Source organism: Bombina bombina, chromosome 2, assembly GCF_027579735.1.
Source record: "Bombina bombina isolate aBomBom1 chromosome 2, aBomBom1.pri, whole genome shotgun sequence".
In the NCBI taxonomy this organism is placed as follows: domain Eukaryota; kingdom Metazoa; phylum Chordata; class Amphibia; order Anura; family Bombinatoridae; genus Bombina; species Bombina bombina.
In genome coordinates this window covers 604,863,829-604,891,064 of record NC_069500.1, presented here as the reverse complement: position 1 = coordinate 604,891,064, position 27,236 = coordinate 604,863,829, and the positions used below count along the sequence as shown (strand labels likewise).

Sequence of the window (27,236 nt, the reverse complement as noted above, 5' to 3'; positions counted from 1 at the left end):
AGCCGCAATCTTACAAGGGGCTATGGAGGCCACATTAACTGAGCCTTGTATCACAATTTTCGCACCTACTAGAAGGCACAGCTGCAAACTGTTCCTAAAATCTAATCTTATAAGTAGGATCAAAATATAGCTTGGCAAAAATAACATATGTGGGTAAAATGACATTAAGGCACGAGAGACAGGAGCACTGCTGAAAAGTTTGTAAGATCTGTAGAGGCAAATACAACAGTATATAGAGAGAGCAGACTATGAGGTTATTTATTGAACTATCATAGGCCTTATGGTTTACAAATAAAAAGGCAAGCAGTGGTAGAAAGAATGAAACTGTTACATCTGTATATCAATATTAATCAGGAATAAAATAAAACATACAGCAGAAGCAGCAATTACCCATTTAACATCCATCCATAAATAAACAATAGCTTGACAAGGAAGAATAAACTAATAAAGTACAATTGCCCATCTTACATTAATCTTACACAGGGTCCTAAATGCCCATTGCGATTAGCCCACTCCAGCCTTATATGGAACAGTTTGCCTGCTTGAAAGTTCAGCAAATATGCTATGTAGCTGAGTGCATCTAGAATAATAATATACCGGCAGTGTATTTTGTGTAAGGCTATACAGCTGGCTGTCGGCTTGTTCAAAAACATGGCAAAGATCTTCTTCCTTAAGGGCACAAGAAACTTGTAGCAACAGCTGGCCCAGTGGGAAATCTCTTCTTCTGTTTTGTTGATATAATCTTGTCAACAGGGGCTTCCCCACAGACTCAGATAACCCTGAACTGCAGTAGGATGAGGGACCTCATAAACTACTTGTTGATCAGTGGCTTGGCCACGTATAAGATAATCTATCCTGTTCCAGGAGACCAACCGCATCACCCTCAGCAGGAACAGGTGCAAGGCAGACAAGACACTCTGCTGCAGTCAAGCTCAGTATGGAGTACTCAGTACCACTCTCACCATATTGCTGATCTGCAGGGCTCATCAGCAGCTCATATTGTTTACTGGGTTTCCTGTCCTCCTCTGTAACCACCACATTGGAGTCTTCATTTACTTCCTTTGGCTGTATCAGCATTAAGAGAGGATCAAGTCCTTGCTGTTTCGAATTCCTCCAAAAGGACTGCTATAGCTGTATAAATGTCCCCATTGCATAACGTGTAGGAGCTAGGAATTGCTGTTATAGCAGCCTAATGGTAACTGCCTGACCTGTGTTACTGGGGTGGGGTTGAGGGCCTGGAGTCTCAATACTAGGATCAATCAATTCAAGAAAGCTTGAACCAGCAATATTTATAAGCATCAAGTAGGGATACTGTAGATTCAAGCATATAATCAGCTGATTCATGGATTCACCCCAGCAGCTTTAGATATTGCGATAGATCATAGTTGTTGCCCAGACACACCCCATCCATCCACCATTTGCCTCATTTGGATGAGCCAATCTGGGCAAGAATCTGCAGCTGACAAGGCTAGACATGGTCACAGTGTTAGTATTAAGTGCATTATTAAAGCTATTAGGGAAAGATATGTAGAAGAGTTAGACTTTAGTTGAGACTTGAGAAGTCTGAAGTGTGCATTTTCATTTCTGATAATTTCTGAAAAAACAGATGGGGGCAAAATAAATAATGATATTATATTGCAAAGTTGTTTAATTATGCATTTTCTAAACCATTTATAAAAAATCCAGTTGTGCTTAAAGTATGCAGGTAAAACATATTTAATATACCCAGTAAGAATCATATTTAATCTACAGTGTTGTTTCAAACTTCAAATGTAAGCTGGCAAGTTTGTTTCAAAATACGAAATGCACTTAAAACACGGATAGAAAAAGACACGTGGAAAGCTGGTAGTGAATGCACGGCAATGCACTTTGTTTGAGGTCTGCCTATGCAAGGATAAGCCTAATATTTATTTCCATTACAGCAAATTTTAGGGAATCAGGTCCTATAGGAGAGCCAGGACATTTATATTGCGTGTGCAGGTAAACACTGGCCCTTACTTAGCAGTAGTTCAGTTTCACTTGCCATGTGATAATGAACAGCTACAAGTATGCACACTTAAAGGGATATGAAACCCAAAAGTTTTCTTTACTGATTCAGACAACGCATACAATTTAAAAAAAATTCCAATTTACTTCTGTTATCAAATTTGCTTTGTTCCCATGGTATTCTTTGTTGAAGAGATACCTAGGTAGGCGTCCGGAGCACTACATGACAGGAAATAGTTCTGCCATCTAGTGCTCTTGCAAATGGATACCATTCTTGCAGAACTGCTGCCATATAGTGTTCCAGAAATGTGGACGCCCCTAAGCTTATGTCCCTGCTTTTCAACAACAGATTAAAAGAGAACAAACACAATTTAATAATAGAAGTAAATTAGAAAGAAAGAGCATAGGCACCCACTGTTTAGTGACAATGCATCATGCAGGCACTTGATTGACAGACAATTCCATGCACTTTGCTTATGAACAACTGCTAAATATTCTCAGAGGTTGGTACCATACGCTGGCACAAGTTAGCACTCTCTGAGCTAATAAAATGCAAAGCTGCTTTCTTTGTCAGCTTCTCTACCATAAAGTTTCTTAAATCATTATTTTGGCACTGAATAGCCCTTTTATTAGAATCACCCTTCAATAATATACAATGGATAGCGTTGGATGGAAGTGATGCATGAAACTTAAAGGGACAGTCTATTTGGAAATGTTTATTGGTTAAAAAAGACAGATAACCCATGTGTTACAGATTTGCCTTATATCTATGCCTCTGAAGACTGCCCCTTTATCTCAGTGCTTTTTACAAACTTCGGCCTAGATTTGGAGTTCGGCGGTAAAAGGGCTGTTAACGCTCCGCGGGCTTTTTTCTGGCCGCACCATAAATTTAACTCTGGTATCGAGAGTTAAAACAAATGCTGCGTTAGGCTCCAAAAAAGGAGCGTAGAGCATTTTTACCGCAAAAGCAACTCTCGATACCAGAGTTGCTTACGGACGCGGCCGGCCTCAAAAACGTGCTCGTGCACGATTCTCCCATAGGAAACAATGGGACTGTTTGAGCTGAAAAAAAGCAGCGTTCAGCTCCTAACGCAGCCCCATTGATTCCTATGGGAATCAGCCAATCAGAATCAAGTTCAATCCGATTGGCCGATCCCATCAGCCAATCAGATTGAGCTCGCATTCTATTGGCTGATCGGAACAGCCAATAGAATGCGAGCTCAATCTGATTGGCTGATTGGATCAGCCAATCGGATTGAACTTGATTCTGATTGGCTGATTCCATCAGCCAATCAGAAAATTCCTACCTTAATTCCGATTGGCTGATAGAATCCTATCAGCCAATCGGAATTCGAGGGACGCCATCTTGGATGACGTCCCTTAAAGGAACCGTCATTAGTCGGGAGACATCGGAAGAAGAGGATGGATCCGCGTCGCCTGCTTCAAGATGGACCCGCTCCGCACCGGATGGAAGAAGATCGAAGATGCCGCTTGGAGAAGATGTTTGCCCGTCCGGATGTCCTCTTCTTGCCGGATAGGAGGAAGACTTTGGAGCCTCTTCTGGACCGGATTATGGATCGCCAACCCCCGCTTGGGTTGGATGAAGATCTTGGAGCCAGGACGGATCGGTGATACCTGGATGGTGAAGACAAGGTAGGAAGATCTTCAGGGGCTTAGTGTTAGGTTTATTTAAGGGGGGTTTGGGTTAGATTAGGGGTATGTGGGTGGTGGGTTGTAATGTTGGGGGGGGGGGGTATTGTATTTATTCTTTTACAGGCAAAAGAGCTGAAATTCTTGGGGCATGCCCCGCAAAGGGCCCTGTTCAGGGCTGGTAAGGTAAAAGAGCTTGTAACTTTTTTAATTTAGAATAGGGTAGGGAATTTTTTATTTTGGGGGGCTTTGTTATTTTATTAGGGGGCTTAGAGTAGGTGTAATTAGTTTAAAATTGTTGTAATATTTTTCTTATGTTTGTAAATATTTTTTTATTTTCTGTAACTTAGTTCTTTTTTATTTTTTGTACTTTAGCTAGTTTATTTAATTGTATTTATTTGTAGCAATTGTGTTTAATTTATTTATTGATAGTGTAGTGTTAGGTTAATTGTAGGTAATTGTAGGTAGTTTATTTAATTATTTTATTGATAGGGTAGTGTTAGGTTTAATTATAACTTAGGTTAGGATTTATTTTACAGGTAAATTTGTTATTATTTTAACTAGGTAACTATTAAATAATTAATAACTATTTAATAGCTATTGTACCTGGTTAAAATAATTACAAAGTTGCCTGTAAAATAAATATTAATCCTAAAATAGCTATAATATAATTATAATTTATATTGTAGCTATATTAGGATTTATTTTACAGGTAAGTATTTAGATTTAAATAGGAATAATTTATTTAATAAGAGTTAATTAATTTCGTTAGATAAAAATTATATTTAACTTAGGGGGGTGTTAGTGTTAGGGTTAGACTTAGCTTTAGGGGTTAATCCATTTATTAGAATAGCGGTGAGCTCCGATCGGAAGTTTAGGGGTTAATAATTGAAGGTAGGTGTCGGCGATGTTAGGGAGGGCAGATTAGGGGTTAATACTATTTATGATCGGGTTAGTGAGGCGGATTAGGGGTTAATAACTTTATTATAGTAGCGCTCAGGTCCGCTCGGCAGATTAGGGGTTAATAAGTGTAGGCAGGTGTCGGCGACGTTGAGGGGGGCAGATTAGGGGTTAATAAATATAATATAGGGGTCGGCGGTGTTAGGGGCAGCAGATTAGGGGTACATAGGGATAACGTAGGTGGCGGCGATTTGCGGTCGGAAGATTAGGGGTTAATTATTGTAAGTAGCTGGCGGCGACGTTGTGGGGGGCAGGTTAGGGGTGAATAAATATAATACAGGGGTCGGCGGGGTTAGGGGCAGCAGATTAGGGGTACATAAGTATAACGTAGGTGGCGGTCGGCAGATTAGGGGTTAAAAATTTTAATAGAGTGGCGGCGGTGTGGGGGGAGCTCGGTTTAGGGGTACATAGGTAGTTTATGGGTGTTAGTGTACTTTAGGGTACAGTAGTTAAGAGCTTTATAAACCGGCGTTAGCCAGAAAGCTCTTAACTCCTGCTATTTTCAGGCGGCTGGAATCTTGTCGTTAGAGCTCTAACGCTCACTGCAGAAACGACTCTAAATACCAGCGTTAGAAAGATCCCATTGAAAAGATAGGCTACGCAAATGGCGTAGGGGGATCTGCGGTATGAAAAAGTCGCGGCTGAAAAGTGAGCGTTAGACCCTTTAATCACTGACTCCAAATACCAGCGGGCGCCCAAAACCAGCGTTAGGAGCCTCTAACGCTGGTTTTGACGGCTACCGCCGAACTCCAAATCTAGGCCTTCCATTTTAGCCAGTTAGTGCTGGTACCTGCATATCTCCACAGGAGTGAGCGCAATGTTATCTATATGACACACAAGAACTAGCACTGTCTGGCTGTGTAAAGCTAATAAAATGCACTGAGATAAGAGGAGACCTGCAGGGGCATAGAAACAGGCAGAGGTTTGGAGGTTATAAATTATATTAATATGTGCAAAGCTGGGGAATGGGTAATAAAGGGGTTATTTATCTTTTTAAACAATAAAAAGTATCAAGTAGACTGTCCCTTTAATATATAATTTCATTGTCATTGTAGGAAAATTGACTTTTCTATTAAAGAGCAAAAAAAACAGGGACATTTACTGTATATCTTTCTGAAAAAGAAACGCAATGTGCAAAGTTTGAACTGTTATTCAGCTCAATCGCAAAAGTATATTGTTTGTGATGTATATTAATATTACAGTCGTTAGATAACGAACAGGAATGTTTAAAATGCATTTTTTTTGAAGGAATGAGTATTTTGTGTTTAATCGTTTATCTGTAATGAAATCTACTAAGTCCTAAGTTATTATGTCCTTCACTGATCTGTGTACGTCACTAATTCGTCATGTAGCATAAGTTATTATGTCCTTCACTGATCTGTGTACAACGTCACTAATTCGTCATGTAGCATAACTAATTTGAGAGTAAAATGGGCACAGTATTAGCACTGAATAGTACAACCTGGTGAGATCCAGGTTGATTGTTTCATAAACTACATTTACATTATTTTTTATTACTTATTGTGAAAGGTTGGTAAATTACTGGCTAACAATTGGCAAATTATTAACAAAAAGAAATGCAAGACTCTGCTTGCATGTAATTTCAGTCAATATATTTTGTAATTGCCTTAAATTAATTAGAAAAGCTTTAACATCAAATTAAACTTCTTACTCAATCTTCCCATCACATTAAGAGCTGCCAGTCTGACCTTTGTGTGATGGGAATTCCTTGCCATAGCCAAATTCTGTACAATTTTAATCATTCAGTTTTATGCTTTTCCAGAAGAAAAATGGTCTAGGTGTTATTTTGTATAATCTACTGTAATTTTATGAGAAAGGAACAGTACTAAAGGGACAGTCTAGGCCAAAATAAACTTTTATGATTCAGATAGAGCATTTAATTTTAAACATTTTTCCAATTTACTTTTATCACCAATTTTGCTTTGTTCTCTTGGTATTCTTAGTTGAAAGCTTAACCTAGGAGGTTCATATGCTAATTTCTTAGATCTTGAAGGCCACCTCTTTTCAGAATGCATTTTAACAGTTTTTCACCACTAGAGGGTGTTAGTTCACGTATTTCATATAGATAACACTGTGCTTGTGCACGTGAAGTTATCTGGGAGCAGGCACTGATTGGCTAGACTGCAAGTCTGTCAAAAGAACTGAAATAAAGGGGCAGTTTGCAGAGGCTTAGATACAAGATAATCAGAGGTTAAAAGTATATTATTATAACTGTGTTGGTTATGCAAAACTGGGGAATGGGTAATAAAGGGATTACTGTATCTATATTTTAAAACATTAAAAATTCTGGTGTCCCTTTAATGCCTCTGACTGTCCCTTTAATGCCTTGCTGTATTTTATTTGTTGCAAACTTTTCTGTCAGCCCAAGAGTTAAAGTATAAATGGTGGCTTTTCATTGTTGTAGCTATGATGATGTTTTAAAAATGGGTGTGAAATAAATTATTATTGATTAGCATATAATCAGGAAAACAAAGAGATTACTTACTGAAATGAACACATTTTAAACAACTTTCTAATTTACTTCTATTATCAAATTACGTTTGTTCTCTTTGAATCTTTTGCGCATGTTTGCCGCAAACCTCTCCAGGATTATGATACTGAATACATAGGGACCGATTTATCACGGCCCGAATATCCCTGTTTCCGCGCGAGCCTTTAGGCTCGCCGGAAACAGAAGTTAAGGAGCAGCGGTCTTAAGACCGCTGCTCCTTAACTCGTACGCCTCCTCTGAGGCGGCGGACATCCATCTGCCCGATCTCATACGATCAGGTTGATTGACACCCCCTGCTAGTGGCCGATTGGCTGCAAATCTGCAGGGGGCAGCATTACGCTTGTGCAATGATAAATGCCGACAGCGTATGCTGTCGGCATTTTTCGATGTCTGGCAGACATAATATTTTTTCCTTTATTGAGATTTACAAAATAACATCATAACAAAACGAAGAAAAATGTATATTTTACAAAAAATAAAAAATAAATAGTTCAGTCATTTTATCAAACCACCAATTTTTAACCTAATTTTTGTTAAGATACATCAATCCATACTTATAAACAATAATCAGACAAACAAACTTATTTCCTTCCCTTCTTCTTCACTCCTCAACTTATCTAGGTTTCCGACATCATGAAGGGATTATATAATATTAATTTAAACATAAATCACTTTGAATATAAACAATGTCTATCACTATTTAACATATGCAATGATTTGACCTAGATTATGCAAGTTATTTAAGTTATTTAATAAACTATATAGAGTAAGTCACTCTTTAACCAATTTAGAGGGAAAAAAGGAGCGGGGGAGAAAAAAAAAGTCTTACACCAATACCTAAAGAACCATACACATAATAGTTGTATATGCAAATTACCAGATCCCCAGTAACACTATTTCACTATTTCTAAAGGGGTATATAAGCGATTCTATTTCATTTATAGTGAAGTTTTTAACAAATGGTGACCATTTTTCAAAAAAAGTATAGATATCTCTATCTTTATTCAAGTCTACATTATGTTGTTCTAATTTGTATTGTTTTTTCAGATAGTTTTCGATTTCCGTGATGTTAGGAACATTTGACAGTTTCCATTTCTTAAATATCAGGTGTCTGGCTGCTAGGATGATCATGTTAACTCATTTTTTATGTGAGGTCTTTTGTGTCTCTTCCCATAGAAATATTATTTGTGTAAGGTTAATATTTTGCATGGGGAGATTAAGGGTATAAAATGCCCAATAATTTATCTTGTTCCACATTTGACGGATCTTAGGACATTCCCAGATCATATGCACCAGGTTAGCTATTGGATATGAGCATTTGGGACACCTATTAAAAAGAGTATTTCCCCATTTAGCTCCCCTTTCTGGTGTATAGTATGTCCTATGTAATCATTTTACATGAGACTCTATCCATGTTGTGGATAGAGTAGTCTGAGAAACTAAGTCCAAAGACTTTCGAACAAGATCAATATTTATATTTTCTATGGACGTTAAATTGCTCCATTGTTGCGTTATTTCTCTCAGATTTAGCTCACCTTTCTGAGCAAGAAGAATTTGGTACCCTATAGACATGGAAAAAATTCAATTTTTTACCAATGTAAGCCAATCCTCGATCTCACCCCATTGCCATCTCCAGCCACAGTCTGTGACTAAAACAGAGATATAATGTCTGACCTGTAAATATGCAAAAAAGTCTTTGTTTGGGAGATTAAATTTGTGACTTAGAGTTTCAAATGCTTTAACTGCCTAGGTTTCTGTTTCCAACAATTGAGAAATCCGGCTTAGTCCAGCTTCCTTCCATCTCTGAAATATTGGGGATTGAGTACCTTGTTGAAATTCTGGATTTCCAAGAATAGTTTGATATTTTGATACACCAATTTTCATTAATACTATTGTAAGGGTTTTATGCCACGCTTTAATCAAAGTATATATAGATTTAAGTTGTTTTATATATTTAGGTATCTTACTACATTGACAATGTATCAATGATACAGGTAAATAAGGGTAGGTTATACTATGCTCAAGATCATTACTGGTAAAATAATCCGAGTTGAGAATCTAGTCTACCACTATTCGGGATAAAGATATTAAATTATATATTTGGATATCCGGGAGTGCAAGACCTCCATTTTTTCTAGGGAGACAAAGTTTTTTAAGTGAAATTCTCGGTTTCTTACATTTATGTATATTTATTAAAGTGCGGACGGACATGATACAACGTACGCTGTCAGCATTTATCAATGCACCCGCAGTTCTTGTGAACTGCTGGTGCAATGCCGCCCCCTGCAGATTCGTGGCCAATTGGCCGCTAGCAGGGGGTGTCAATCAACCCAATCGTATTCGATCGGGTTGATTTCTCAGAGCAGGCTGACAGTTTATGGAGCAGCGGTCTTTAGACCGCTGCTTCATAATTTCTGTTTCTGGCAAGCCTGAAGACTCGCCGGAAACACGGGGCATTAAGCTCTGTATGGAGCTTAATAAATTGACCCCTATGTCACAACTTTTGCAACCCTGATAAATCTAGATCAGTTTCTTTTTATAAAGTAGTTATCAAGCAGCAGAGGTGAAGCAGTGGAATTCATTTACTGAACCGCACACTTAGTCACATTTTTATCCTTTATGAAAATTAAATGGAAACACATTCATACTTCCAAAATTTGAATTTTGTTTCAGCTATTTTGAATAGCAAACAAATATTCCTATACATGTATACAGCTGCAGGGGGAATGATTCCATGTTCCCTGGCAGTAGAAACGGACATTTGGTATTATTACTTTATCATTACAGGTAATATTCTCAAATCCGGAATTCCAAAATACAAACTTATTCTGAAATCCAAACGTTTTAATTATTTTTTTTTTTTAAATAAAATGATCAAAAATGACTATTTTCTCTGCCTTTAATTCACAGTCTTCTCTGCCTGCATATTTGTTTTGTTTGTTTTTTGTGTGTTCTAAAATGCATTAGTCTTATTAAAACAACCATTAGCTTTCTGATTGCAGTGCTGTACTATGTTTCTGAGGGTACTGTGTACAAAAGTATTAAAACATTATATAAAACTACCTTTAGGTTACATGTATAAGCTGTATTATGACCTGTAAATATTGCCTATGTCACATAAGATATTATTGTTTACACTTTGGGGTCGATTTATGAAGCAGCAGATGCTGCTTTCTACCCACTCCGCTTCAGTTCCGCCTGAAGCAGAAGTTAAGAAACTGCGGTCCTAAGACCGCTGCTCCTTAACTCGTCCGCCGGACAGCAATCAGCCCGATCGAATACGATTTGGTTGATTGACACCCCCTGCTAGAGGCCGATTGGCCACGAATCTGCAGGGGGCGGTATTGCACCAGCAGTTCACAAGAAATGATAATACGCTGTCTGCATTTATCGATGTGCGGCGGACATGATACACTACATCGTATCATGTCCGTCCGCACAATAATAAATTGATCCCTTTGTCCCATCCTCTATCCAAACTGTCCCATTTTAAAGATGCAAATATTCCAATATCCAAACTATTCAAAAATCCAAACCTTTTCTGGTCCCAAGCAGTTTGGTTAAAGGGTTTTCTACCTGTATTACTACTATTACTATTATTATTATTATTATAATTATTATATTACCTGTGCTAGCTAGTGGTAATCTAATAACTATAAACAAATACCTCTGTAACAAATTAAAGAGACATGTCATCCACATGCTAACTAAAGCCCTGTAAAGTGATGCAGCATATCTGTAAAAAGCTGATAGGACATCCTTGTGTAAAAAGGAAGATATTGTTCCTCAGCATTTCCTCAGTAGCCACATTCCCTTTGTAGAGGAACTTTAAGCAGCCAATCCAGGTGCTTGCATCTAGCATGTGCAGGCACAACCCCTTTATTTCCCTCCTCAGTTTAACATCATGGTGAAATCCCATGAGATCACTGTAACACAGAGTGTGAACTCAGCACTAATGATGCTGATTGGCTTTTTGCTTTTTTCACCATGAGATGATAATTGACTAATGTTTTTTTTCTTAACCACGAGATGACGAGTTCAACAAGTAGATGAATGGTAACTGCTCACAGAGCATCTTACTATGGTGAGTTGATCATACTATGGTGAGTTGATCATACTATGGTGAGTTGATCTTACTATGGTGAGTTGATCTTAGTATGGTGAGTTGATCATACTATGGTGAGTTGATCATACTATGGTGAGTTGATCTTACTATGGCGAGTTGATCTTACTATGGTGAGTTGATTTTTAAAAATAGAAAAATGCAGATATACATCATAAAACATACATCATAAAACATTTTATTTCTCACAGCTATATCAAGGATAAATATGAATTTATGTTGCCACTTTTCTCTACATATATTTATCAAGCAGAAGTGACAAGTGGTTACACCATAAATTCACTATAGTATTTTTATAAGACAGAAACAGAAATAAACTGCAACCTAATTTAGCTTATAAAACCTGATTCTGGTTCTCCCAGCGTACACTGTTTCCATTGCATCCAAAAGAAACTAGGTGGGGGCAGGAACTTTGAACACACACACTGTGTTTTTATTATTATTTATGTCTATTTTAAAGACATATTTCATGCTTAATTCTGCGGAAATTGCACAATTTGTAAAACAAAGTTTGGGGTTTAAATGTAGTAATTTTTAAAAATGATCTCTCTTTCTTAAATTAAGGATAAAAGATGCTAATGAACTAGGTATAAATAAAAGCATATATCTTCTCCAGCAAGCAAAGTCACCAAGTCTGCACCTGCTCTGATGTATTACTGCACCATTACTTGCATATAACTGTGTTTAACCTATGCAATCACCAGCTAGTTCACAGTAGTTCATTGCTACTTCTGAGTCTACCTAGATATGCTTTGCAACAAAAAAACATACGGCTAGATTTAGAGTTTTGTCTGTAAAGACCCGCGTAGCGAACGCTGCTTTTTTTGCCAACGCATCCTTCAAACAACGCTGGTATTTAGAGTTGTCTGAGGGGCTGCGTTAGGCTCAGAAAAGGGTGCGTTGAGCATAATTTAGCTCCACTTCAACTCTCAATACCAGTGTTGCTTACGGTAGCGGTAAGCTGGGAAAACGTGCTCGTGCACGATATCCCCATAGGAAACATTGGGGCTGAGCTGGCTGAAAAAAACTAACACCTGCAAAAAAGCAGCGTTCAGCTCCTAACGCAGCCCCATTGTTTCCTAAGGGGAAACACTTTCTAAGTCTGCACCTAACACCCTAACATGAACCCCAAGTCTAAACACCCCTAACCTTACACTTATTAACCCCTAATCTGCCGTCCCCGCTATCGCTGACACCTACATTATATTATTAACCCCTAATCTGCCGCTCCGGACACCGCCGCAACCTACATTATCCCTATGAACCCCTAATCTGCTGCCCCTAACACCGCCGACCCCTATATTATATCTATTAACCCCTAATCTGCCCCCCCAACGTCGCCGCTACCTAACTACACTTATTAACCCCTAATCTGCCGACCGGACCTCGCCGCCACTATAATAAATGTATTAACCGCCGCAACCTACATTATCCCTATGAACCCCTAATCTGCTGCCCCTAACACCGCCGACCCCCATATTATATCTATTAGCCCCTAATCTGCCCCCCCAACGTCGCTGCTACCTAACTACACTTATTAACCCCTAATCTGCCCACCAGACCTCGCCGCCACTATAATAAATGTATTAACCCCTAAACCACCGCACTCCCGCCTTCCAAACACTATAATAAATAGTATTAACCCCTAATCTGCCCTCCCTAACATCACCGCCACCTACCTACAATTATTAACCCCTAATCTCCGCACCGTCACCGTACTATAATAAAGTTATTAACCCCTAAACCTAACTCTAACCCTAACCCTAACACCCCCTAACATAAATATAATTTATATTAAACGAAATAATATTCCTAATATTAACTAAATTATTCCTATTTAAAACTAAATACTTACCTATCAAATAAACCCTAATATAGCTACAATATAACTAATAATTACATTGTAGCTATTTTAGGATTTATATTTATTTTACAGGCAACTTTGTATTTATTTTAACTAGGTACAATAGCTATTAAATAGTTAAGAACTATTTAATAGCTACCTAGTTAAAATAAATAAAAGGGCTTTTTGCGGGGCCTTGCCCCAAAGTAATCAGCTCTTTTGCCTGAAAATAAAAATACAATACCCCCCCCAACATTACAACCCACCACCCACATACCCCTACTCTAACCCACCCAAACCCCCCTTAAAAAAATCTATCACTAACCCCCTGAAAATCTCCCTACCTTGAGTCGTCTTCACCCAGCCGAGCCGAATTCTTCATCCAAGCGGAGCAAGAAGATGTCCTCCATCCGATAGAAGTCTTCATCCAAGCGGGGCAAGAAGAGGTCCTCCATCCGGGCGAAGTCTTGATCCAAGCGGCAAAGAAGAGGTCTTCCATCCGGGCGATGTCTTCTTCCAAGCGGCATCTTCTATCTTCTTTCTTCCGGATCCATCTTCATCCCGCCGACGCGGAACATCCTCCTTCCCCGACGGACTAAAGACGAGTGAAGGTTCCTTTATGGGACGTCATCCAAGATGGCGTGCCTTCAATTCCGATTGGCTGATAGAATTCTATCAGCCAATCGGAATTAAGGCATCAGCCAATCAGATTGAAGTTCAATCCGATTGGCTGATCTAAAATCGTATTGAACTCGCATTCTATTGGCTGTTCCGATCAGCCAATAGAATGAGAGGATGAAGATGGATCCGGAAGAAAGAAGATAGAAGATGCCGCTTGGAAGAAGACATCGCCCGGATGGAAGACCTCTTCTTTGCCGCTTGGATCAAGACTTCGCCCGGATGGAGGAACTCTTCTTTGCCGCTTGGATCAAGACTTCTACCAGATGGAGGACATCTTCTTGCTCCGCTTGGATGAAGAATTCGGCTCGGCTGGGTGAACACGACTCAAGGTATGGAGATCTTGAGGGGGTTAGTGATATTTTTTTAAGGGGGGTTTGGGTGGGTTAGAGTAGGGGTATGTGGGTGGTGGGTTGTAATGTTGGGGGGGGGTATTGTATTTTTATTTTCAGGCAAAAGAGCTGATTACTTTGGGGCAAGGCCCCGCAAAAAGCCCTTTTAAGGGCTGGTAAAAGAGCTGATTACTTTTGTATTTTAGAATAGGGTAGGGAATTTTTTATTTTGGGGGGATTTTTTATTTTATTAGGGGGCTTAGATTAGGTGTAATTAGTTTAAACTGCTTGTAATTCAGTGTTTGTTTGTTTTTGTATTATAGAATAGTTTATTTTATTGTATTTTATTTTAGGTAATTGTAGTTAATTTATTTAATTAATTTAATGATAGTGTAGTGTTAGGTTTAATTGTAACTTAGGTTAGGATTTATTTTACAGGTAATTTTGTATTTATTTTAACTAGGTAGCTATTAAATAGTTCTTAACTATTTAATAGCTATTGTGCCTAGTTAAAATAAATACAAAGTTGCCTGTAAAATAAATATGAATCCTAAAATAGCTACAATGTAATTATTAGTTATATTGTAGCTATATTAGGGTTTATTTGATAGGTAAGTATTTAGTTTTAAATAGGAATAATTTAGTTAATTTTAGGAATATTATTTTGTTTAATATAAATTATATTTATGTTAGGGGGGTGTTAGGGTTAGGGTTAGAGTTAGGTTTAGGGGTTAATAACTTTATTATAGTAGCGACGACGGTGCGGGCGGGAGATTAGGGGTTAATAATTGTAGGTAGGTGGCGGCGATGTTAGGGAGGGCAGATTAGGGGTTAATACTATTTATTATAGTGTTTGCGAGGCGGGAGTGTGGTGGTTTAGGGGTTAATACATTTATTATAGTGGCGGCGAGGTCCGGTCGGCAGATTAGGGGTTAATAAGTGTAGTTAGGTAGCGGCGACGTTGGGGGGGGGCAGATTAGGGGTTAATAAATATAATATAGGGGTCGACGATGTTAGGGGCAGCAGATTAGGGGTTCATAGGGATAATGTAGGTGGCGGCGGTGTCTGGTCGGCAGATTAGGGGTTAAACATTTTTATTAGAGTGGCGGCGATGTGGGGGGGCCTCGGTTTAGGGGTACATAGGTACTTTATGGGTGTTAGTGTACTTTAGAGCACAGTAGTTAAGAGCTTTATATATATATATATATATATATTCCGGCGTTAGCCCATAAATCTCTTAACTACTGACTTTTTTTGGCGTTAGGAGTCTTGTTGGTAGGGGGTCTACCGCTCACTTCTCCCAAGACTCCAAATACCAGCGTTAGGCAGATCCCATTGAAAAGATAGGATACGCAATTGGCGTAAGGGGATCTGGAAGTGAGCGGTAGACCCTTTCCTGGCTGACTCTAAATACCAGCGGGTGGCCAAAAACAGCGTTAGGACCCCTTAAGGCTGCTTTTGATGGCTAACGCCAAACTCTAAATCTAGCCGTTAGTAAACTCGATAACAGAAGTACATTCAAAAGTCTCTTAAAATGGCATTCCCATATTTCTTGAATTAAAAGGAAAAAGCTGTGCAATTTGAGTTTACAGTGTTATGTAACTTTCTTTTAGGTTTTAGAAAGCTTCAAAATCATGGACTACAGTCTTCTGTTGGGGATTCACGTGCTTGATCAGGCATCCAAAGAAAGGGAAGGCGAGAGTTCTCATTACTCTATTGACAACAAGCGCCCATCAGTGCAAAAAGTTCTTTATTCCACAGCACTAGAATCCATACAAGGCCCAGGGAAGGCTGTGGATGCAGTTATAAAAGAGAGCACGTGAGTATTCCTGTTCCAAAAACGGTAGCCAAATACCTGAATGCTCTTCCACCAGTGTCAGTAGTGTTGGGGGTCAGTGGGAGGCTGTTTATTAAATATATAAGCTGTTATTATTAGTTACTATTTAAAAGCTCATCTTTCTTCTGTTAAGTGTGATCAGTCCACGGGTCATCATTACTTCTGGGATATTACTCCTCCCCAACAGGAAGTGCAAGAGGATTCACCCAGCAGAGCTGCATATAGCTCCTCCCCTCTACGTCACTCCCAGTCATTCTCTTGCACCCAACGACTAGATAGGATGTGTGAGATATACTTAGTTTTATATCTTCAATCAAAAGTTTGTTATTTTAAAATAGCACCGGAGTGTGTTATTATCTCTCTGGCAGAGTTTGAAGAAGAATCTACCAGAGTTTTTGTTATGATTTTAGCCGGAGTAGTTAAGATCATATTGCTGTTTCTCGGCCATCTGAGGAGAGGTAAACTTCAGATCAGGGGACAGCGGGCAGATGAATCTGCATAGAGGTATGTAGCAGTTTTTATTTTCTGACAATGGAATTGATGAGAAAATCCTGCCATACCGATATAATGTCATGTATGTATACTTTACACTTCAGTATTCTGGGTAATGGTACTTCACTAGAATTACACTGTAAGAAATACATAAAGCTGTTTAATAACTAGAGATTATGTTTAACGTTTTTGCTGGAATGTAAAATCGTTTTCATTTGCTGAGGTACTGAGTGAATAAATGTTTGGGCACTATTTTTCCACTTGGCAGTTGCTTAATCTGTTTTCTGACAGTTTCTGTTCTCCCTCACTGCTGTGTGTGAGGGGGAGGGGCCGTTTTTTGGCGCTTTTACTGTGCATCAAATATTTCAGTCAGCAACTCATTGTATTCCCTGCATGATCCGGTTCATCTCTACAGAGCTCAGGGGTCTTCAAAACTTATTTTGAGGGAGGTAATTTCTCTCAGCAGAGCTGTGAGAATTATAGTTTGACTAAGATAAAAAACGTTTATTCTGTAATTTGTTTCCTGCTTTCAGAATTTGTTATCTTTGCTAATGGGATTAAACCTTTGCTAAAGTTGTGTTGTTTACAAGGATTGAGGCTATAACTGTTTCAATTTATTAATTTTCAACTGTCATAGATCTTCTGTGCTTCTTAAAGGCACAGTACGTTTTAATATTATTCTAATTGAATTGTATTTCCAAGTTGCAAGTTTATTTGCTAGTGTGTTAAACATGTCTGATTCAGAGGATGATACCTGTGTCATTTGTTGCAATGCCAAAGTGGAGCCCAATAGAAATTTATGTACTAACTGTATTGATGCTACTTTAAATAAAAATCAATCTGTACAAATTGAACAAATTTCACCAAACAACGAGGGGAGAGTTATGCCGACTAACTCGCCTCACGTGTCAGTACCTACATCTCCCGCTCAGAGGGAGGTGCGTGATATTGTAGCGCCGAGTACATCTGGGCGGCCATTACAAATCACATTACAGGATATGGCTACTGTTATGACTGAGGTTTTGGCTAAATTACCAGAACTAAGAGGTAAGCGTGATCACTCTGGGGTGAGAACAGAGTGCGCTGATAATATTAGGGCCATGTCAGACACTGCGTCACAGGTGGCAGAACATGAGGACGGAGAACTTCATTCTGTGGGTGACGGTTCTGATCCAAACAGACTGGATTCAGATATTTCAAATTTTAAATTTAAACTGGAAAACCTCCGTGTATTACTAGGGGAGGTGTTAGCGGCTCTGAATGATTGTAACACAGTTGCAATACCAGAGAAAATGTGTAGGTTGGATAAATATTTTGCGGTACCGACGAGTACTGAGGTTTTTCCTATACCTAAGAGACTTACTGAAATTGTTACTAAGGAGTGGGATAGACCCGGTGTGCCGTTCTCACCCCCTCCGATATTTAGAAAAATGTTTCCAATAGACGCCACCACAAGGGACTTATGGCAAACGGTCCCTAAGGTGGAGGGAGCAGTTTCTACCTTAGCTAAGCGTACCACTATCCCGGTGGAGGATAGCTGTGCTTTTTCAGATCCAATGGATAAAAAGTTAGAGGGTTACCTTAAGAAAATGTTTGTTCATCAAGGGTTTATATTGCAACCCCTTGCATGCATTGCGCCGATCACGGCTGCAGCGGCATTCTGGATTGAGTCTCTGGAAGAGAACATTGGTTCAGCTACTCTGGACGACATTACGGACAGGCTTAGAGTCCTTAAACTAGCTAATTCATTCATTTCGGAGGCCGTAGTACATCTTACTAAACTTACGGCGAAGAATTCAGGATTCGCCATTCAGGCACGCAGGGCGCTGTGGCTAAAATCCTGGTCAGCTGATGTTACTTCTAAGTCTAAATTGCTTAATATACCTTTCAAAGGGCAGACCTTATTCGGGCCCGGGTTGAAAGAGATTATCGCTGACATTACAGGAGGTAAAGGCCATGCCCTGCCTCAGGACAAAGCCAAAGCCAAGACTAGACAGTCTAATTTTCGTTCCTTTCGTAATTTCAAAGCAGGAGCAGCATCAACTTCCTCTGCACCAAAACAGGAAGGAGCTGTTGCTCGCTACAGACAAGGCTGGAAACCTAACCAGTCCTGGAACAAGGGCAAGCAGACTAGGAAACCTGCTGCTGCCCCTAAAACAGCATGAATTGAGGGCCCCCGATCCGGGATCGGATCTAGTGGGGGGCAGACTTTCTCTCTTCGCCCAGGCTTGGGCAAGAGATGTTCAGGATCCCTGGGCGCTAGAGATAATATCTCAGGGATACCTTCTGGACTTCAAATACTCTCCTCCAAGAGAGAGATTTCATCTGTCAAGATTGTCAACAATCCAGACAAAGAAAGAGGCGTTTCTACGCTGCGTACAAGAGCTCTTGTTAATGGGAGTAATCCATCCAGTTCCACGATCAGAACAGGGACAGGGGTTTTACTCAAATCTGTTTGTGGTTCCCAAAAAAGAGGGAACTTTCAGACCAATCCTGGACTTAAAGATCCTAAACAAATTCCTAAGAGTTCCATCGTTCAAGATGGAGACTATTCGGACAATTTTACCTATGATCCAAGAAGGTCAGTACATGACCACTGTAGATTTAAAAGATGCTTACCTTCACATACCTTCACATACCGATTCACAAAGATCATTATCGGTACCTAAGGTTTGCCTTCCTAGACAGGCATTACCAGTTTGTGGCTCTTCCATTCGGATTGGCTACAGCTCCAAGAATCTTCACAAAGGTTCTGGGTGCTCTTCTGGCGGTACTAAGACCGCGGGGAATCTCGGTAGCTCCATACCTAGACAACATTTTGATACAAGCTTCAAGCTTTCAAACTGCCAAGTCTCATACAGAGTTAGTGCTGGCATTTCTAAGGTCACATGGATGGAAGGTGAACGAAAAGAAAAGTTCACTCGTTCCACTCACAAGAGTTCCCTTCCTGGGGACTCTTATAGATTCTGTAGAAATGAAGATTTACCTGACAGAGGACAGGCTAACAAGACTTCAAAGTGCTTGCCGCACCCTTCATTCCATTCAACACCCGTCAGTGGCTCAATGCATGGAGGTAATCGGCTTAATGGTAGCGGCAATGGACATAGTACCCTTTGCACGCTTACACCTCAGACCACTGCAACTGTGCATGCTAAGTCAGTGGAATGGGGATTACTCAGACTTATCCCCTTCTCTGAATCTGGATCAAGAGACCAGAAATTCTCTTCTATGGTGGCTTTCTCGGCCACATCTGTCCAGGGGGATGCCATTCAGCAGACCAGACTGGACAATTGTAACAACAGACGCCAGCCTTCTAGGTTGGGGTGCCGTCTGGAATTCTCTGAAGGCTCAGGGACAATGGAGTCAGGAGGAGAGTCTCCTGCCAATAAACATTCTGGAATTGAGAGCAGTTCTCAATGCCCTCCTGGCTTGGCCCCAGTTGACAACTCGGGGGTTCATCAGGTTTCAGTCGGACAACATCACGACTGTAGCTTACATCAACCATCAGGGAGGGACAAGAAGCTCCCTAGCTATGATGGAAGTATCAAAGATAATTCGCTGGGCAGAGTCTCACTCTTGCCACCTGTCAGCAATCCACATCCCGGGAGTGGAGAACTGGGAGGCGGATTTCTTAAGTCGTCAGACTTTTCATCCGGGGGAGTGGGAACTTCATCCGGAGGTCTTTGCCCAAATACTTCGACGTTGGGGCAAACCAGAGATAGATCTCATGGCGTCTCGACAGAACGCCAAGCTTCCTCGTTACGGGTCCAGATCCAGGGATCCAGGAGCAGTCCTGATAGATGCTCTGACAGCACCTTGGGACTTCAGGATGGCTTACGTGTTTCCACCCTTCCCGTTGCTTCCTCGATTGATTGCCAGAATCAAACAAGAGAGAGCATCAGTGATTCTAATAGCACCTGCGTGACCACGCAGGACTTGGTATGCAGACCTGGTGGACATGTCATCCTGTCCACCTTGGTCTCTACCTCTGAAACAGGACCTTCTGATACAGGGTCCCTTCAAACATCAAAATCTAACTTCTCTGAAGCTGACTGCTTGGAAATTGAACGCTTGATTTTATCAAGTCGTGGGTTTTCTGAGTCAGTTATTGATACCTTAATACAGGCTAGGAAACCTGTTACCAGAAAGATTTACCATAAGATATGGCGTAAATACCTATATTGGTGTGAATCCAAAGGTTACTCTTGGAGTAAGGTTAGGATTCCTAGGATATTGTCTTTTCTACAAGAAGGTTTAGAAAAGGGTTTATCTGCTAGTTCTTTAAAGGGACAGATCTCAGCTCTGTCCATTCTGTTACACAAACGTCTGTCAGAAGTTCCTGACGTCCAGGCTTTTTGTCAGGCTTTGGCCAGGATTAAGCCTGTGTTTAAAACTGTTGCTCCACCATGGAGTTTAAACCTTGTTCTTAATGTTTTACAGGGCGTTCCGTTTGAACCCCTTCATTCCATTGATATAAAGTTGTTATCTTGGAAAGTTCTATTTTTAATGGCTATTTCCTCGGCTCGAAGAGTCTCTGAATTATCAGCCTTACATTGTGATTCTCCTTATTTGATTTTTCATTCGGATAAGGTAGTCCTGCGTACTAAACCTGGGTTCTTACCTAAGGTAGTTACTAACAGGAATATCAATCAAGAGATTGTTGTTCCTTCTTTATGCCCAAATCCTTCTTCAAAGAAGGAACGTCTACTGCACAACCTGGATGTAGTCCGTGCTCTAAAATTTTACTTACAGGCAACTAAGGAATTTCGACAAACGTCTTCTCTGTTTGTCATTTACTCTGGGCAGAGGAGAGGTCAAAAAGCTTCCGCTACCTCTCTTTCTTTTTGGCTTCGTAGCATAATTCGTTTAGCTTATGAGACTGCTGGACAGCAGCCTCCTGAAAGAATTACAGCTCATTCTACTAGAGCTGTGGCTTCCACTTGGGCCTTCAAGAATGAGGCCTCTGTTGAACAGATTTGCAAGGCTGCAACTTGGTCTTCGCTTCATACTTTTTCCAAATTTTACAAATTTGCTTCATCGGAGGCTATTTTTGGGAGAAAGGTTCTTCAGGCAGTGGTTCCTTCTGTATAAAGAGCCTGCCTATCCCTCCCGTCATCCGTGTACTTTTGCTTTGGTATTGGTATCCCAGAATTAATGATGACCCTTGGACTGATCACACTTAACAGAAGAAAACATCATTTATGCTTACCTGATAAATTCCTTTCTTCTGTAGTGTGATCAGTCCACGGCCCGCCCTGTTTTTAAGGCAGGTAAATATTTTTTAATTTATACTCCAGTCACCACTTCACCCTTGGCTTTTCCTTTCTCGTTGGTCCTTGGTCGAATGACTGGGAGTGACGTAGAGGGGAGGAGCTATATGCAGCTCTGCTGGGTGAATCCTCTTGCACTTCCTGTTGGGGAGGAGTAATATCCCAGAAGTAATGATGACCCGTGGACTGATCACACTACAGAAGAAAGGAATTTATCAGGTAAGCATAAATGATGTTTTTCTAATAAACTACTTTAGTACATATTTTTTACTGTTACATACTATAATAAATAGAAAATATAGCACAGTGATGGCAAAACATAATCTTACAAAAGACATAGACCGGTATTTTATGCACCTATATTGTTATTACTAAAGAGCTGGGATCTGATCAAGGTAATATATTTTCTGTTCTGTTCTTGCTTGGAGAGATTCCCATTAGTGGAGCGTGATGTGTAGAATATACTGTGTTAATATAAGCCAAAGGGTATAGAAATCTAGTTTATTAAGGTGCTGAAATGACCTATTTATAATTACACATACCTTGCAAACACTGTTGTTGTTGTTATTATTATATATGCTAGTGCTAGCTGCCTAGCTTGTGTTATATGAAGCCATTATCCCACTTATTCAACAATATGGAAGATAAGCATTAGTAGACCATTAGTGAATTACTTGCTTTATCTTAAATCAGAGTTTAATACATTTACATCTAACTTTGGAACCAGCAGGAATATTGAGGACTAGACTGTCTAGACATGCATATAAGTGTCAGTCAAGGACGTTTGTGTACAAATATGCTTTCACTAATCTAAAGTTATGAGACGGAAATAAAATTCCATGAGCTGTGACCCCTGGCTGTGTGCGTGTGTCTGTATGTTTGTGTGTGTGTATACATGTGTGGATATATGAGTGTGTGAATGAATGTATGTGTGGTTGTCTGCTGTGTGTGTGCATGTCTATATGTGTGTGTATGTGTGTGCCACTGTAACTCTTTATCTTGTTTATATGAGACTTCTTCTCTGTGACTGGTTGAATCAATAGATTTAATGTGTACTCAAGCTATGGTTGTTATGTATTCTCTAAAATGCATCTTGGCATCAGTGTAATAAAAAGGGACAATATACTCAGGCAGGTGGCTGTGGACCAGTAAATACAGTCGATTTCCATAAGCAACAAATGTATGATAAAAAGACAATGCAATAGCGCTTAGTCTGACCTTCAAATGAGTAGTAGTTTCTTTTCTGACAAATTTGAAAGTTATGTCTACTTCCACTCCTGTATCATGTGACAGCCATCAGCCAATCACAAATGCATATATGTAAATTCTGTGAATTCTTGCACATGCTCAGTAGGAGCTGGTGACTCAAAAAGTGTAAATATAAAAAGACTGTGTACATTTTGTTAATGGAAGTAAATTGGAAAGTTGTTTAAAATGGCCTGCTCTCTGAATCATGAAAGTTTAATTTTTAATTGAGTGTCCCTTTAAGATTTCTTTGTATAAAAAGCAGCTGCATAAACACCCTTTTAAATCGGCTGGTCCCCTCAACCCCCCCCCCCCCCCTCCGGCAATGTCCGGAGTTGCAGATTAGGGGTTAATAAGTATAATGTAGGTGGCGGCGATGTCGGGGGTGGCAGATTAGGGGTTAATAAGTGTAAAATTAGGGGTGTTTAGACTCGGGTTCATGTTAGGGTGTTAGGTGTAGACATAAATTTTATGGGGCTGCGTTAGTGAGTTTTATGCTGCTTTTTGGCAGGTGTTAGACTTTTTTTCAGCCGGCTCTCCCCGTTGATTCCTATGGGGAAATCGTGCACGGGCATGTTACATCAGCTCACCGCTGACTTAAAGGGACACTGTACCCAAAAATTTTCTTTCGCGATTCAGATTGAGCATGAAATTTTAAGCAACTTTTTAATTTACTCCTATTATCAAATTTTCTTCATTCTCTTTGTATCATTATTTGAAATGCAAGAATGTAAGTTTAGATGCCGGCCCATTTTTGGTAAACAACCTGGGTTGTCCTTGCTGATTGGTGGATAAATCCATCCACCAATCAGCAAGGACCAAAACCAAAAAAAAAGCTTAGATGCCTTCTTTTTCAAATAATGATAGCAAGAGAACGAAGAAAAATTGATAATAGGAGTAAATTAGAAAGTTGCTTAAAATTGCATGCTCTTTCTGAATTACAAAAGAAAAAATGTGGGTACAGTGTCCCTTTAAGCAGTGCTGGTATTGGAGTGCGGTAATGAGCAAAATTTTGCTCAACGCTCACTTCTTGTCTTTTAACGACGGGTTTCTGAAAACTCGTAATACCAGCGCTGTAGGGAAGTGAGCGGTGAGGGAAAACTGCTTGTTAGCACCACACAGTCTCTAACGCAAAACTCGTAATCTAGGCCTCAATTTGCAAACACAAAACTTTCTAGAAACAAAAGTACAAAGGGCCGGTCTAATATCATTACACCAAAATGCCTGCTCAGTCCAGCTTCTGAATACTGAAAGGAAACAACATATGACAATTATAGCTTTTGTATTAAAGGGACAGTATACTCCTATTTTCATTTAACTGCATGCAATATACTATATAAAACCTTTTTAAAAAGCTCCCAGTTTAGCACTGTTGACAAGGTTAATCTGGGACACCCAGTGAAAGGGGCTTATAATTCAGGAAGAGCAGACACTCCCCCCTCACCTGCATATGAAAAGACCCATTTAACAAACAGGAGCAAGCTTGAATCTATAGACATCAGTATACATCTAAAACTTTGTGACTTTGTCAGGAGTCTGAAAATCAGCACAATGTTATTTAAAAATAAACAAACTATACATTGTTACAAAAACACACCTAGATAGGCTATATAAATGGATCATCTACAAAACATTTATGCAAAGAAAAATCTAGTGTACAATGTCTCTTTAAAGGGACATTCTGATACAAATGTAAAATGCTGTACTTTGTAACAAATATATGATGTTCCTGATTGGCTGCAATGTATTGCTTTGTAGCTGAAATGTAGCTATGCATAGTGTGGGGGGCACCATATAAAGATCATTTTACTTTAAGGTCCCTTTAAAGATTCCTCTTGAAGAAGATAAGTACTAGCATGCATATAATTATCTTATATGAATACCTCGTTTTATTTTACACTTATTTTATTATCCTGTTTTACTTTTTTTAGAAGCTATATTTATGCAGTAACATGTTATCATATACAGCTTTTTACAGTATTTTGTTTCACAGTTTGTTTGAATATATATTTATTACATCTGCAAAAGGCACAGCAATCTGAGATTAATGTAAGAAACGTATCTTATATCTTTGTCTCCTTGACAGACTGGGAGGTATTCCAGCTAAAAACCATAAGGGAGAGAGACTGCTGCTTTTCATGGGTATCATTGATATCCTTCAGTCCTACAGGTATGAAAAATGTTTAAACAGATATTTGTGATAGATGGGCCTGTTTCTTTCCAGCACTACTAACATGAATACCTTTCTGTCATTAGGCTGATAAAGAGACTGGAACATTCCTGGAAAGCGCTTGTTTATGATGGGGTGAGTCACAATTACTTATTATGATAAGGTGAATAAATGATGTACACTTTTAGCATAAAGATACATTTGCTTATGCACTACACTACAAGTCAATGGTAAAATGGAATTGCTCACAGGAAGTATTCATATAGACGCTGAATGTTCTGTAGGTAGTTCAGTCAGATGCATGTTTGGTACCCGCTGAATGTTATGTAGGTAGTTCAGTCAGATGCATGTTTGGTAGCTGCTGAATGTTATGTAGGTAGTTCAGTCGCATGCATGTTTGGTACCCGCTGAATGTTATGTAGGTAGTTCAGTCAGATGCATGTTTGGTAGCTGCTGAATGTTATGTAGGTAGTTCAGTCACATGCATGTTTGGTAGCCGCTGAATGTTATGTAGGTAGTTCAGTCACATGCATGTTTGGTACCCGCTGAATGTTATGTAGGTAGTTCAGTCAGATGCATGTTTGGTAGCTGCTGAATGTTATGTAGGTAGTTCAGTCGCATGCATGTTTGGTACCCGCTGAATGTTATGTAGGTAGTTCAGTCAGATGCATGTTTGGTAGCTGCTGAATGTTATGTAGGTAGTTCAGTCACATGCATGTTTGGTAGCTGCTGAATGTTATGTAGGTAGTTCAGTCACATGCATGTTTGGTACCCGCTGAATGTTATGTAGGTAGTTCAGTCACATGCATGTTTGGTACCCGCTGAATGTTCTGTAGGTAGTTCAGTCAGATGCATGTTTGGTAGCTGCTGAATGTTATGTAGGTAGTTCAGTCACATGCATGTTTGGTAGCTGCTGAATGTTATGTAGGTAGTTCAGTCACATGCATGTTTGGTAGCCGCTGAATGTTATGTAGGTAGTTCAAGTAGTAAGAAGTGAATACAGCGCCAACAAGAGGTCAAGGGATAAATATACTCACAGAGAGATAAAAGAAGATTATTTAATGAACCATGTTAAAAAGCATCAGTAATAAAAGACTATATATAAAAAATGTAAAAAGCACATATAAATAAAATTACAAATACAGGAATATCTTACAGAAGCGGCTCAAAGGGCCAAAGCTGATAATTACAATAAAAACAGAGGTAATAACAGGTGATCAGTGTGAGTGGTACACCAGAATAAGAGTGTATACTGATAAAACAGAATTAGCCTAAGTACAACTGTAGCAAGTGCATCAAGCAAAAAACTAATAAACAATAATACAAACAATAGTGTTCAAAATTAGTGTTACAAAAATAGTGTTCCAAAAAATAGAAAAATGCACTGCAGTGCAAAAAAAGGGGGTAGCAAAATAATTGTATAGATACAATCAAATAGTGAGTGAGTGCAAATGGATATAAAAATGCTAGCTACTTAATCCAGTGAGGTTAAGATATAATTGAATAAAATACACAATATGCAATAACATAAAAAATAAAAAATAATAAAATATAAAATATAATCCAAAAAAGTGTTCAAAAAGTTGATCAACAAATGTTAGTGAAGAACAAAAATAAGTCAATCAAAACTAAAAAATGGAAAAAATGGGTGATGAAAAGCAAGGTGAAAGTGAGGAAATTGATTCCTTCCAATGTTAGTTACTTTAACAGATCCAAATTCCTGAGTGTGGTTGCTGAAGTAGCTGAATGGATCCTAGCACCTGTCAGCTGCTCCTATGGTATCCTAAAAAATGTCCCTGTAAAAAAAAGAAATTCACAACATAGTGTATCCAATATGAGAATGAAGTAAAGATTAAAGTAATGCTTACCAATATGTCAACGCGTTTCTGCCCTCAAAAAAGGGCCTTTCTCAAGACTGAGTCTTGAGAAAGGCCCTTTTTTGAGGGCAGAAACGCGTTGACATATTGGTAAGCATTACTTTAATCTTTACTTCATTCTCATATTGGATACACTATGTTGTGAATTTCTTTTTTTTACAGGGACATTTTTTAGGATACCATAGGAGCAGCTGACAGGTGCTAGGATCCATTCAGCTACTTCAGCAACCACACTCAGGAATTTGGATCTGTTAAAGTAAC

General features: G+C 39.3%; 1 protein-coding gene across 3 annotated transcripts in view; it reads left to right on the top strand.

The window, feature by feature from the left end:
• Positions 1-27,236, top strand: part of PIP5K1B (phosphatidylinositol-4-phosphate 5-kinase type 1 beta) — a 387,289-nt gene that overhangs the window by 290,361 nt on the left and 69,692 nt on the right. For all 3 annotated transcript variants that reach the window (XM_053702527.1, XM_053702529.1, XM_053702528.1), the window contains exons 8-10: positions 15,698-15,903; positions 25,015-25,098; positions 25,185-25,233. In XM_053702527.1, the coding sequence (XP_053558502.1) occupies positions 15,698-15,903; positions 25,015-25,098; positions 25,185-25,233 (339 nt within the window). The remainder of the gene's footprint in view (positions 1-15,697; positions 15,904-25,014; positions 25,099-25,184; positions 25,234-27,236) is intronic.